Source organism: Phaseolus vulgaris, chromosome 3 (assembly GCF_000499845.2).
Source record: "Phaseolus vulgaris cultivar G19833 chromosome 3, P. vulgaris v2.0, whole genome shotgun sequence".
Lineage (NCBI taxonomy): Eukaryota > Viridiplantae > Streptophyta > Magnoliopsida > Fabales > Fabaceae > Phaseolus > Phaseolus vulgaris.
Genome location: NC_023757.2, coordinates 42,998,271 through 43,013,220, shown reverse-complemented (window position 1 = coordinate 43,013,220; position 14,950 = coordinate 42,998,271). Strand labels below are relative to the sequence as shown.

The 14,950-nt window shown below is 31.8% G+C and overlaps 1 protein-coding gene across 1 annotated transcript; it reads right to left on the bottom strand.

The window, feature by feature from the left end:
* Positions 1-2,037: 2,037 nt before the first annotated feature.
* On the bottom strand, positions 2,038-3,877 carry LOC137807906 (transcription factor MYB61-like). Its single transcript, XM_068608757.1, has 3 exons — positions 3,446-3,877; positions 3,202-3,331; positions 2,038-3,097 (listed from the first exon to the last, which is right to left on the bottom strand). Exons 1-3 carry the CDS (start codon positions 3,576-3,578, stop codon positions 2,251-2,253), a joined length of 1,110 nt encoding a protein of 369 aa, XP_068464858.1. The 5' UTR covers positions 3,579-3,877; the 3' UTR covers positions 2,038-2,250.
* Between the last annotated feature and the right edge of the window lie 11,073 nt (positions 3,878-14,950).

The following is a 14,950-nucleotide window of genomic DNA, read 5'->3' as shown; positions in this document are numbered from 1 at the left end:
AATTTATATTTTTCTTAACTGATTTTAAATACCATAAACATATATTTTCGCAATTTTGATAAAATTATGAATAATTTTATTGAATTTCTATGTTAATGATTAATAGTTCGAGTTTTTAGTTACATTCTTTTTTTAATAGTTACTAACTAACGGTACAATATAATATAGTAACACACTATTGATAATATTTGTTAAAGATATTTAAGTTACATTCTTTTTTAATAGTTACTAACTAACGGTACAATATAATATAGTAACACACTATTGATAATATTTGTCAAACATATGTAATCAAGTTTAGCTAGTAAATGACCCTTTAACTAATATTTTTTGAATACTTATTAGGCTTAGATATGTTAATATTTTCATTTCACCAAAACAAAAGAGAGAGAGAGTATAAAATGAAGGTTTGACGGTGGTTTATCTAATCATCATAAGTTAGAACCTGCTTTTCACAGCTATGTTATTGCCTCTGATTTTGCTGGGAATCTTAATTACTTTTGACCCAAGAGAACCGTATTACTGCCTCCACAACAAGAACCTTTGATAATTACCGAGGCTTGGCTGCAGGAGCTTTCGTTGTTTGCAATAATATGTTTAGATGCCAAGCTAGCTGTGGCATAATCATGCATCTTTTTGTCAATGTCTATCATAATTTGAACCTTTAGATCAATTGCCCAAACAGCCATACATGATAAACCAGAAGCGTGAGCATAGGCTAAACACTTAAGTTAATTAATTTATGATGTGGTTATGTACTGTCCCTCTCTTGCTTTTATGGTATGGTTATGCCTTAGTTCACAGCTGTTCTAATTGAAGTAATAGTGACTTTCACCGTCTTAATTTGGTATATGGCAAAGTAGCAACCTAGGGTAGGACCATTTGTGGTCCTCACCGGAGTTACTGCACACTTTTGTTTGCTAGCTAAGTCAACATATTGGCTCAAAATTACATGCACTATGTCCAAACAATTAACATCATCTATCATCACTCATCTGATCATCACCATCACCATGGTTTTCTAAACCTATAGGACCAATTGACTTTTTTGGAAGGGTTTGCGTGAGAATTGAGAGCAGCTTTAATCTTTCCTGATTTATGACTCAATAATGGCCTATGTTATGCCTGATGCATATGTGGTTGTAACAAGTACTAGAGTAGTTGGTGTACGTCATTGTGTGGGTTCTTCTCTCATTTCATTTGCTTTAATTGGTTATCTTTTTCATAATTAGAGAACATGTATATATAAGAAACATAACGAAACTGATGGGCAATTAAATTCAGCTGTTATAAACTGTGCAGTCACATCCTCTCTCGCTTGAAAAGCATAATTTTCTTGAAACTGTGAGAACCCCGAAGAGCTAAGATAATATATACATATATATATCATGTATATATAAAATCACCACAGGCAAGTTGTGGCCATAGCATGAGCATGGAGTGGTTACGCCGGTGACTGCTATATTGAGTCTTGAAGCTGCCAGTAGTGACAGCAAATTAAAGATGATTTTAAAGGTGGTTTAAATTTGGAACCGTATATGTTACAGAGAAGGAGAGGACCCTAGCTTTAGACTTTAATCAGTTATATGAAGTTCTCTCTCTCCAATAATGGAGATTTTGGGGAGCCAATTTTAGCCTTTTGGAGGGATTCACCAAATGCATGGTGCTGTCATATGCCAGCGAAAGCATCATCCTCTCATTATACGATAGGACAGGATAATCTTCTTATTCAAACACTGCCAGCGCTAATATATATCTACCAAAGCCCACTATATACATCATGTATATTTTGAGAAACACACGAGCGTGTGTCCCATGTGTGATATATAATAATATCATACATATATTATAAAAGGAAGGATCATGAGGGAAAATTAAAATGGAATTCGTAATTTGGTGCAGTGTATGGGTTTTTCTCCTCTTTATCGTATTCTAGTCTTTGACCAGCTGCTATAGAGGACAGCTACTACAGGGATAAAGCAGATTAAAAACAAAGTAACTGCATCTAATAAAAAATTATTCACTAACTAACACAAATTTAGCAGCACTCAATAATCATCAAGAATATATCGTTATTCAAACTTTGGGTGATGAAAACAAATACATCAATAGGAATAATAGGTGCGGGGGAGGGGGATCGTCACAAATCTTTCGCTACAAATCTCCTTTACTATCAACATCATTCTATTTTTACTAACACGAAAAAAAAAAGTTCAAAAAATCAAAAGAAAGAAAGAAAGAATTTACAGTTCATATATGCTGAAATACATCAAAATTTTCTCCAGTTAGATCTTCTGAAAGTGCTGTTAATGGAAAGCTAGTATAATCTATCGAACTGTGAGTCTGCAGCTGCCCCTCTTCCCATGGACTCGTCTTGAAATCCTCGGATTTTGTGGCATTTACTTGGAACTGAAACAAAGGATCAAATTTGTTGTCACCCTCCCACGAGAAACCTGCATTTTCCATCATGCTGCTTATATGACACCCTCCTCCAGTGTAAATGTTGCTCATGTTTGAGCTATTGCTGGAACTTTCTTTCACCTGGTCATTCATGAGCAATGAACTGATTTTGGAAGCTGAATTGTTGTCTGAAAACTCAGTCACCGACACGTTCCCATGATCAGAATTGGTTAGACTTGGCATTGAAAGGAATCCGTAGCTTGAATTGGGTCCAAAAGGACTCTGATCAGATGCTTTAAGGCTTGTCTGATACTGGGTCATAGGTAAGTTAAAACCAGACTGCGCAGCACCCATTGGAAAATCATAGTAGGATAAAGGGTCCAATGCTGGCTTGTTCAAGAAAATTTCTCTTGAAGCTTCAGTTAGTCCTCCATCATAGTAATTGGAATCTATTAGAAGTGTTGATCCCTGTGATGAAGGGAAAGTCAATGGAACCGGAAGGCCGTGAGACAGTGGTGTTTGCATAGGTGTTGTGTCTGTGATTTTCTTTTCTTCCTTGACATGAGCTTCTGTTAAGGGCTTGTGTGTATTTGGGTCAATCCCTTGCTTCAGAAGCTTCTTTTTTAGACATGAATTCCAAAAGTTTTTAATCTCATTATCTGTTCTCCCTGGTAACTGTGCTGCTATTTGAGCCCACCTGATATTCAATAGAAAACAATTTCACATCCAATCCATGCTTAACGTTTTCACGAGAAAAAATTGTTTTACGTGTATCATATTGAGCATCCTTCAATATGTTACCTGTTTCCAAGAACTTCATGGAGACTGATAATAAGATCCTCCTCCTGCTGTGAGAACATCCCTCTCTTTAAATCAGGCCTCAAATAGTTTATCCATCTCAACCTGCAACTCTTTCCACATCTTTGCAATCCTGCGATTCATGAAAAGAGTTAAGCTCGCTCCCGTGTTTTTGTTTTGACCCAATGAAAGAGAAGAAAGAAGTAGAGGAGAAAAGTTTGATTTTATGAAACATGTAAGTTGTTACCAGCTAGTTTCGGAACCGAACTCCAGCATCCAACTCCAAATCTGGTTATGTAGTTGAACAGCTTCTCATCTTCCTCAGGGGACCATAAACCTTTCCTCAATTTTTGCTTTACACAACAGGAATGCCGACCCATCTGTGAGAGAGAACAGAGGGAATGCCAATGTTACTTAATATTGGAGGAAGAGTGTAAGCTTTGAAGTGATCAGTGGCTCTATATAGCGTGAAATATTAACCAGTGCTTGTGTGATTTAAATGTTTCACGAGGTAGAAATATTGTTATGATGTGGGGTGGAAAAAGGAGTAACTCAAACTAATCGTCTTCATTTAAAGAGAGGAGGCTAAATCATAAATCATACTTAGGATTGAAGTTAAGAGAGAGAATAGAACCCTGAGGAAGGTGCAGCAATCAAGTGGGTTTTACGCAAATCCGGTGCTGCTTTTGCATTGGAATAGATTGGTTTTTAAGATATCCCTATTTCTAGAAAATTAAAAAATAAATAATTAAAGGCCATGACTCTATAAAAAATATGTACTGTATATAATTCCTGTTTTTTATTAATTTCCAATTAAGCACTAACTACCGAGTCTGTTTTCTTTTGCATTCCCTCTGAAATATAACCTCATATAGCAAATGATAATCATGTACACATTCTGCATGTTAAATTTCGACCCTTTTGGCGCTTTAATTAATAATAATATGGACCAATCATGAACTCACACCTCATCATTCATCTTCAGTTTTACCCTTTGACAATGTGATCCAATGCCTTTGTCATTTGAGAAGGTTGCGTCTTAGTATTATTAGAATTTATTAAGAATTAATTATGCTTAGTGTGGGACACAGATGGTAAGACGCACATAACTGTTGCCTGTCATTTCTTTTTAACTCGGATACTTCTTTTCTTTTTTGGATTTAGTTTACTTTATTATTTAAATTTTTGCTTTAATATTATTATATTATAATATTCTTTCCAATACCATCTTAGAAAAATAATGAGAACAAAATCAGTTTTGGTGGTAGTTTTTTATTTCTACACACACACACACACATATATATATATATATATATAATATATATATATATATATATATATATATTTGTTGGGCATGTCTGGTTTTAGTTCTGTGAACGTTAAGAATACTATAAAATCAACCGACAGTGGTTCATGGAAAGATGTGTGGGGTCGAAGGAGGAGATATTGACTCTAAATTAAAAAAAGAGTGAAATGAAATGGTGATATAATAATTTGAGAGTCCAATAAAAAGAGTAAAGCTATGAAATTTCAACCATGGTTTCTTCCCCAACATCTTTTCTATCTTACCACTTTACCATTTTCTGCAATTGCCATGATAACTTCTCTCTCACCGAGTTTGGCTAATCCTGGCAATTACATTTACAGATAAGTTCTTTCTCCAACCAATAATAGATAATGTATGACAATGCTAGCACAAGGTTTTTGTATAATCTGCGTTTTACTCATTATGTTAGCTTATAATACAAGTTAGTTCATCATTCAATTTTTAAATAAAGCCTCTTTATCTTTCACAGAATATTTTTGTCGCCATGCATCGAACCAACACTAAGCAATCATCAAATTCACCATTTTTTTTCCTTTCAAAATTAGCCTTCACAATTGACATACATGATAACAAAATATTCTTGCCTGTGTCAACATGTTTCATTCTTGTTGGGCGTTTAACTGCTATATATAAAAAATTATCATTTACTAATAATTAAATAACGTTAAACATTATGTTGTTTTGTTAATTAATACAACTTTTCTTTGACAAAAGTTTAAATACTAATATAAATATTATAATGCTTAGGCACAAATATATTAATCTATTCGTATATACTTCCTCTAACTTTTCTCATAAGAAACAAATAACTAATTTATTAAAATTAATAAAAAAAGTTGGTTTTAATTAATAATATTGTAAATTTAAATTTTATTTTAATGTAATTTATATTCTTAAAATATTTGAGCGGTGTTTTATCAATACACTAATTCTAAGACGTGACCGGTTTCTAACCAATAACCAATTTTCATGTAAATAAAATATTTAAAATAAGTAGTTTAATAATATTATTTTAGTTATTTATTTTATCATAATAGAAAACGTAGATATTAATAAATTAACACATTAGATTAAAAAATGAACTATTATGTCTTTGTGATTTATATATATATATATATATATAATACTAAATAATCAATTATATAAAAAGATTATATAATTGATCGTGTATAATTTTATTTTCAAATCTCGTCATTTTCAATGAAAAGTTTAATGTGTAAACTTTTTTTTTTATGTTTATTAGGTTTTTATATTTCATTTTGTTTGTTTTCTTTTTCTTTCTCTATTTCAACCTTTAGTAGTTTTTCTTTATTCTAATTTTAAAACAAACGAAGTATTAATTAACTGTTTGTTCATATTATTACCATGTCATATTATTAGTAAAAGCTCGCAATAGTTAATTATACTAAGTTTAATATTTGTTAGATAAAACCTATATCGATAGAAGATAAACTCAAAATTGTTCACATTTTAACCTTTATTGATGTGATTTAATGTGTAAGCATTTCATGTGTGTACTGAACAATTCCATCCACATTTCCTAATTTTTGCAGTCCCTTTCTTTGAAAAAGAGAATATAACTCTAACTTCAACACATTCATAAGGACTTGGAAATTGAAAGAATAACAACACAATGACAAGATATTAGCATATTGAGATAGTGTGTGTGAGTCTATAGATATATGCATACAACCCTTTTTCTCCCATGTTCAAAATCTTAATGCACACCTTTTATTTTTCTTCTATATCTTTTCTTTTTCTTTAAACCCAGTGGATCCCATGTTTATTTTGGTGCATTCTGCATGTGTAGGGAAAAGTTCATGCAAACAATAAAATTTAAGTTATTTACACCAAGGTTTTATTTTCTCTCAACACTTAATGGTCGTCAAGAGGTATGAATAATTTGCTTATCTTCTTACTTTCTCACGTTTCAATTTATTCAAAGGTATTGAAAATATCATAAATGGACTGATCAAGATAATTTTAAAATCTTAGTTTTATTCAAAATCCAGTTTTTTTTTTCTTACTCTAATTGGTGTTTGAACCCTTTGGTTTGTATGGAGTTGGTCTCTTGATATCTTTTATGTGTTTTGTGTTTGGGTCGTGGCTTTGTCACTTTGGTAGATTTTTCTTAGTAGGATGAGAACAAAGGGAAACTTTGTATAAGGATTTGATCACCTCTAAAATAATTCACAATTATTAATTTTTTATTGCTGATAAAAAAAAGATAACTTTATAGTCTAAGGTATATAAATAACTTATTGATTTTTAAATATTTTACAATTCTCCCACTTTATATAATGATATAAAATGAATAACTTGTTCATCATGAAAATACAACACAATAACAAAAGTTACCACCAACCTTATTTTCATATGTAAAATTTGCAAATATCAACCTATATGAAAACCTAAATGAAAGAGAGAGAAAAATACTCGACTCATATATTAAAAAATAATTTTAAATTTAATTTAGTTTTATAAAATAAAGTTTAGCTTCAGTATAAAATATCGTAGAATAGGAATTGATTAAAAGTATAGTGAGGTTAAAATTTGACAAAACAATGAATTGGTGACTCATCTTGTTTATATTTAATTTTTTTTGTCGGTAAAAAATAAAATTAATTATAATTGTTTATATTCAATTGATTTAGTTGTTTGGAATAGTCTATTGAATGAAATTACAAAACTATATAGTATAAACTGCTCTCTTTTCAGGAATTTGTTAAAATATATAAATAGCAATGACTTGGTTAAAATTGAAGTGAAATATTTGAATCGGTGTAGTCGGTTTAAATATACTTTTCAATTATAAATAGAGAGTGCTATAATCAATGGGATGGTTAAGTTATAGTTATTACAATCCAATCATCCAATAGGATTCAACTCATAGCAAGACAACACCGATACTCAAGCAATAGCAAGAGAGGTCTCATAAAATATCATATTAAATTATATACTATGCTTATTTAATCATACTTACGTTAATGAGTTTCACGTAAACATCATATAGTTAGTGTGAATAAATGTTCTATTTCTTTACCATATAATAATTGATTTAAAAAATATTTTTTTTCTATTTTTAATGTGATTTTAAATAAGTTATATATTCTATTTTTTAATACATAATAAAAACTATAAATAAATATATAATTGAAAAAATATATATCATTTTTTAAATTTAAAAAAACAACTGATAAAACGATTTTTTTTATTAAAAAACAATAATTATAAAAAAAACAAAGGAAGTAATAGTTGTTATCTAAAGCTCACTGATTTTTAATTAAAAGGAAGTTGTTATGTATTTTCCATCACAAGTACATGGAATCGCGAACCCATTGACCAATATGCTATATTAATAATTAAGTCACTTTCCAAAGATTTGAAACAAATTGAAGAATGTGAACCCGTGGAAAATTGCTACTTTTTTTCCCTTATATATTTAACTATATTTGAACATATTTGGCGTGTAGTACGAGACTTGAAATTTACATTTCTTATACATGTGAAGATAAATAATAAAACTGTAACTTATTAACACTAAACAATTTTTAATTTTAAAAGAGGTTTATCAGTGAGTGGACGTTACCATAACTTTTTAAATTCCTTTTTAATAAACCCTATTAAACATTTTATTATTTTAATTTTTTTAAAAACCTTTTTTTTATTTAATTTTGTTAAATTGGTTTTCACTTTCCTATTTTTCATGTTTTAGATCATTTATGTGACTAATTCACAGTGGGCATATATGCGTTTCAGTGTAGGATCTTGAAATATACATATAATAAGTGTATCCAAATATACACTTAATGGTTTTGAACTAATTTTAATATATTTAAACAATATATAACAATATTAAATAAATAAATATCATATTTTTATAATACTAAAATTCAAAACAAACATTTTTATCACTAGATTGAATAATGGTTAAGACATTGTGATTGTTAGAATTTAAGGGTGAAAAGAGGGATTGAATTGTTTTCATAATATTTTTATAAAGACTATGAATTAAATCAATTAATTATTTAGCAGAACACATAATACAAAATTTAAAATAATTGATCTGAATAAGGAAGAGAGAGATTCACACATAAAAAATTATACTGGTTGAAAAACTTGTTCTAGTCACTATACTTGAACAAAAACTTTTTCAACCGATTTAAAACACGAAACAACTAACTAAAATTAACACAAATTTAAAAAATAAAATTTTCAAAAGAGATTTCAAATCATACGAACTTGAATCATAACTAAGTGCAAATTGACCACTCAAAATCTACTTAACTACACACATCAACAAATTCTTCAAGCTGGATTTGGAAATAATCACAGTAATTACCTAAATGTTCAATTTTATACATCTTCATAATATTAAATATGTGATTAATCACATGTTTGATGTACAAAGACGTTTGAAGAGAAAATGTGTGAGTTGATCGGTGAGTTAGAGACGAGAAGACACAAAAATGACACGGCGGGATACTTAAAAAAAATTATAATATGAAAAAGAATGATTTTTTTATATGAACTCAATTAAAAATATTTATTTAAGATACACTTCAAACTTAATTAAACATAAATCATGAAATGTAAATAAAAACTTAAGCACAAAATAAATTTCAAATCCCCTCCTCAAAACTTGAAAACACTTTAAAAGACCTAAATCTAAGAAAGACTTTAAAAAAAATTATAATTAAAAAAAGTCTAAAAATGTGCTTCCAAACATGACTTTAATACAAATTAAAAAATAATACAAATTGTGGATCAATCCATAACTTCGCTTTGTATGCGGTAAAAAGTTCATCTTCAAATTGAAATCAAACTTGGAAGTACGACTTATTTATTATAAAATATTTTTTGCAAGCATGACTTATCAAATTTTAAAAAATTATACATTGCGTACTTTATTATTCTTGTCCGACATAATTTGAGTAAAATTAAAGAGTTGTGTTTTGCTGTCCTCTAATGTTGAGAGGGAGTGCTTTTGAGCAGTGAAAAAGAAAATTAATACAGTGAAATTTGTTCCATATGTTCTCCACCGAGAGGGAGTAGGTAGTGTTTCGTTTTTAACAAAAAATGGAAAACCTTCTTATCTCTTCCGCTTTCATCAAATAAGTCAATACTCATTACATGATTAATTTTCAATTTTCTCTTATTTTGTTGTAGAACAAAAAAAGACGAGTTCATTAATTAATTAGTTTTTTATTTTTTATTTTTTTTTTCGTTTCCTTTAGATTTTCCAGCAAAACAGTGAATGCTTGAATGAAATGTATCTCAGGTGGATTTCAATGATTGGATTTGGGGTTGTTTCGAAGACGTCACTATGACTGACAGTTAGAATTAGCGAATGTGAGGAGTAAAGGCAACGGTATACAAATAAACAAACAAATGTAATAATAAAAATAATAATAATTGACGCCTGTGTTACGTAAATAACTCCTTCAGCTTTAGGATAAACCGTCGCTTTTAAGCAAATTAAATCATAGTCTAAAAATATCAATAGAATAATTAATAGGAAGTATTTGAGATCAATCCTAGTTGTAAATTTAAATTATAGTCAATTGTTCATTTTTAAAAACTTGTTTTTAGTTTACAGTATTTTTAGTTTAAAAAATAAGATTTTTTTCCTATATCTTGTAGTGTTAAAATTATTACGAGAGATGTATAAAAAAAACTATTGCAGTATTCAGATAAAAATATTTTAAACATTTTTAAAAAAATTATTTGGATTTGGATTAAAAGTATTTGGATTTTTTTTAAGAGAACAATAAAATTTGGTAACATTCAATTGAGATTTTAATAAATTAAAAAAATATATTCAAAATCATACCAATTACAATTGATTACTTAATTGATTGGAGTTTTATATGAATTATCATTTTCATAAATCATAGACTTTATATTCTCATTTCAAGTTTTATTTTAATATAAAATTGTCTATATATAAATATGATGTATTATTTAAATTAGAAATTATATTAGAATTCTTGAGAGTTTCTAACCGTATGACCCAGCATGACCCAGCCTTAAGATGCAACATCTATTGTTGTAGAAAATCTAACCCAAAATCTAACAAGTCACAATCTTCATTGTTGCATGATCCTCATGGATCATGGTGTGGTTATGACTCTAAAAATTAGTTTATTTAATGTTCCTTACATCTATGAAGGGGATTTGAGAAGCTATAGAACAAACATATATTATAAGGGGTTTTGGTCAATTTGTGATGTAAAAGTGAAAATCATGTTGTCGAAAAAGGAAAGAAATCAATTAAAGAATATGTCAATTAACTAAAGTACTTATGGATGGAAATGGATCATTACGAGACTATTGTTGTTAAAAATTCTTGGTGTCATTATTCTATTTGTTTTATTTTCTATTATTTTTTTATTGCTTATGCAAGTGCCCATTTTGTATTTACATTAAAGAGGAAGAATTAATTTTGATTTTGCCAACAGTGGTATCAGAGCTTGGTTTTGATACAAGATGGAAGGAGTCATTACTTATGAGAATTGGTTCGAGATGTTGACCAAGGCAATTTCTGTTAATAAGGTAACAGACTGTTGTAGGGGGCTGGATTATTGATACCCCTCAATTAAGTCGAGAAGGGGGATAGTTGTTGGGAATCCCTCTTTAATTTAATGGGAGATCATATCCAATGAATCTTGATAACTAATCCATTGAATATATTCAATGATGCCCATTCCAAAAGTCCTGGAATTGTAACTCTCTCTTGAAAATGTGATAAGTGTTAATTATCCACTATCTCTTTATGTGATAAGTCTTCCTTTCCTTCTCTATATAAAGGGAACTTGTGAGGAAGAGAAAGGCAAGCAAGGAAGAAGAGCAACATAGAGAGAAATGAGAGAATAGATATCCAACATGGTGTGAGATTAGAAATCCTATTGAGATGCTAGAGAGACATTATATTTCATCCTTGTTAGGTGAGATTGGGTGTTATCCTCACAGAGTGAGATACCAATGTTGTAATCCTACTTTCATAGTGGAGACATTTTCTGGACTAGGTACTATGAGTTTTACTTCTCAAGTTAAAGAAGTTTTCCCACATTAAAAATTCTTGATGTCATTTTCTCTTTTGCTCTATTTTTTATTATTTGTTTATTGTTTCCGCAAGTGCCCATTTTGTATTTACACCAAAGGGAGAGAATTAGTTCTAATTTTCCCAACAATTATAAAAGCTAAGTGTTCAAAAGACTAAAAAATTCTTAAGAAGTATGCAACAAGATATGACCTATGATTTTTTTATTGGTCTAAATTATGAATATGACCATGTCGAAATCCAAATCTTGAAAGAGGAAAATGTCCAAGGAGTTAATAAATTTGTTGTTGAAAGTAACGAAATCAATAGATAATTGATGTTAGAGAGCCCAAATAATGAGATTTCATCAATCGTACGTGGTTGAAGGAGAAGAACCATGGCTGCTAATAAGAGGAAAGATGAATTTCCTAGTACAGAAAAAAAATGAGTACGGTGTACTTAGTGCAACAAACTGAGTCACACAAAATCATATTATGGGAATAACTAAACACTCATCATTACAACCACCAAACTACATGATGAAGATATATGATGTCTCTGGTGATGCCCGTAGGCCGCAACAATCACCCCGTAACTTCACTACCTTTTTCTTCTCAAACTTTTCGGTTAACTATGGGGAATATGACATGATAAAGAATTTCCAAAGATGGACTAGGGTGAAGGAAGTTTTCATTTCCAGAAGGCTCAATAGGTGGGGAAGAAGATTTGGGTTTGTAAGGTTTTATGAGGTGGGCAACATTCGGAGGTTAGAAAAAGATTTGGATCAAATACACCTTGGTAATATGAAACTTCACGTTAACATTCCCAAATATAGAAGAGTTGAGATTGCTCAACCGGTGAGAAGTACAAGAGCTGAGAAGTTTGTCCGGATTCATATGGAAGGACGCGTGAGACTTGAAAAACCAAATGCGGTTCATCAACCGAGAGATGTAGGGAAACAGGTTGATGATGGACCCAGGAAGTACCACGTCAATAAGGAGGTTTGGAGGGAAAAGAAAGAGAAGGAGAAGGAAGTTTGGAGAGTAGCCAATGGGAAGCAAGAGGTGGGGAAGGCATCTTATGCAGAAGCAGTAAAAAACTCTCCTCAGGTCAGTTGGAAAGGTCCCTCTGTTGTAACCATGCAGCAAATACTTCCTTGGATGGTCAATAGTATGGTTGGCCACTTGCTAGCAGGGGTCACCTTTAATAAGTTGTGTGAAGAACGTATTAAGGGGGTTGGATATGATTAAAGTGAGGTACATGGGAGGAAATTTAATGTTTTTAACACCTAGAGATGGTGAGCGGATGGATGAGATCATTAAGGAGAACAGGGAGTGGTTCGATAGTGTTATGGAGGTCATTGAACCCTGGATGGATGGCTACGTAGCAGTCAAGAGAGTTGTTTGGTTTAGGTGTTATGGGTTGCCTTTCTCTCTGTAGAATAAAGATTGCTTTTCAAAAGTGATTGGTAAAGAGGCATCCTTGGTAGCCATTGATGAGGCAAATGTATCCTGGATAACCTTGAGTTTGCTCGAATCCAAGTTCGATTACGCAAGCTACACTTTGCTAGGATCTCTAGAGGAATAAGGATCAACGGTCACATTTACAATATTTGCATTGAAGAAGAGTATCCTTATCATTTTGACACCGTTGTTGGGAAAAATTACGTGAAAAAACCTCCAAGTCAAGAATAAGGCCATAAAGAAGAACTTTGGGTGAAAGGAATATCTCTAAGAAAAGAGGACAAGTATACATAATTAACGGACAAGAAATAGGAATTTGTCCAGTTGAATCATGAAGAGATAACAAAATTGTAAGATACTTCATTTGTAAATTGAAGAAACCCCTAAATATTGTTCATTAATATATTGTGGCAAGTTTCCATGTTCTCTTGGATTTAATGTTTCTGTACCGCCCTGGTGGTCGGGTGTGATGACGTGGCATCCTGCTACAGTGTAGGCGTGTTGACAAGGCGCCAGGTTGGCAGAAGGGAAGGAAGTCGGGGGGCACGTGTAGTCGCCAGTTGTTAAGCTGGCGTGTTCCGACTTCCAGCTTACCAGAATAGGCGATCGCCAGGTTGAAGATGAAGTCGCCCGATGTAGATTCAGGCGACCTAGTTATTGGAGATCGCCAGAGAAAGCACATCGCCGAAGATGAAGGAGAAGCAGATTATGAAGGCGGCCGGCGAGACCACAGGGAAGGTGTATGAAGGCCCCTAACTCGCCAGTTCCAGTAGAGATCGCACTCCTAAGTTAGCCATGCACTGGGCAGTACCATGCATAAGTAACTTAGCCAAAATGAGAGTAGAAGCAGCGCCAAGTCAAGGAGCCTCCAGATGATGGCACGTGTACAGTTGGATGCGAGCCACGTGTCCGAGTCTGTAACTGCCAGGAGAGAGAAAGCCACCAGGTATATAAGAGTTCTTAACAAACTTTCTGAGGTACGCACGTTCAGTTCATACACTTTACGCTTGCAAGTGATAGAGCTAACTGTGAGAGAGGATTTGCACGGTTCTTGTTCTCTTAGTATTTGGTGATACCGTCACTGACTTGAGCGTTGGAGTGCGATCGGCCGCAGCGGCGCCGTGCTGTTTCTTTGCAGGTTCTTGAGGTAGATCCCGAAGAGGAACGGAGGTGAGAAGCGGTGCACACGTCGATCCTTTGACGAGGCAGTTTCCAGCGTTCCGGTCAACAGGCAGGATCAGTTTCAAATACACATTTTACCTATTATTAGATATTAGACTTTAGAGTTACTATCCATTAGACACCATTCCCTAAATAGTTGTCCATACATTCTCCTTCTAGCAAATAAAATTTTTCCACAACAAATAGAACCTGTATAATCCAACAAGATAAATAGGGATCCAAATAAGCTCATAATACTTAAAAAATGTCCTTCATGTCCTTAAATTATCCACGAATCTAATTTCTATAAAAACACTTAACACTATTAGAAAATCATTAAATAAAAACTAAGTTTAGAGACTTAAAAAAATTATTGGTATCTAAAGTAATTTCTATTATTAATAAATAGTTTATAAATTGATATTTGTTCTCGCCAAACTCTAGGTCGAACGTTTGAAATAATATTCTTCACACCCTACGACGACCAAGTCGATGAGAGCATTAAAATGAATTTTGTGTCGTCGATACTCGTCCATGCCCCCACTAACCCAAAAACGTTTGTCCCCTTTCTCTAAGTCCCTTTCCTTTTTGTAGTCCTCCCTACTACCGTTTTTCTTTTTAATGGAGAGATATTTTAATAAATATTTGTTTCTTTAAATCCTAAAATCAGGCAATTTTATAGAAAATGTTTATGTTGCTCGGTGTCTTTTTCAACTTCAAACATAATATTATTAAATTATGTCAGTATTTTAATTGACC

Bases quoted from the DNA above. Each gene is read 5' to 3' on its own strand.
- LOC137807906 (XM_068608757.1), bottom strand. From the start codon at position 3,578: ATGGGTCGGCATTCCTGTTGTGTAAAGCAAAAATTGAGGAAAGGTTTA. The intron at 3,332-3,445 runs GTAACAACTTAC...CATGAATCGCAG, and splicing joins TTCGGTTCCGAAACTAGCTG to GATTGCAAAGATGTGGAAAG. The intron at 3,098-3,201 runs GTAACATATTGA...ATTGAATATCAG, and splicing joins CATGAAGTTCTTGGAAACAG to GTGGGCTCAAATAGCAGCAC.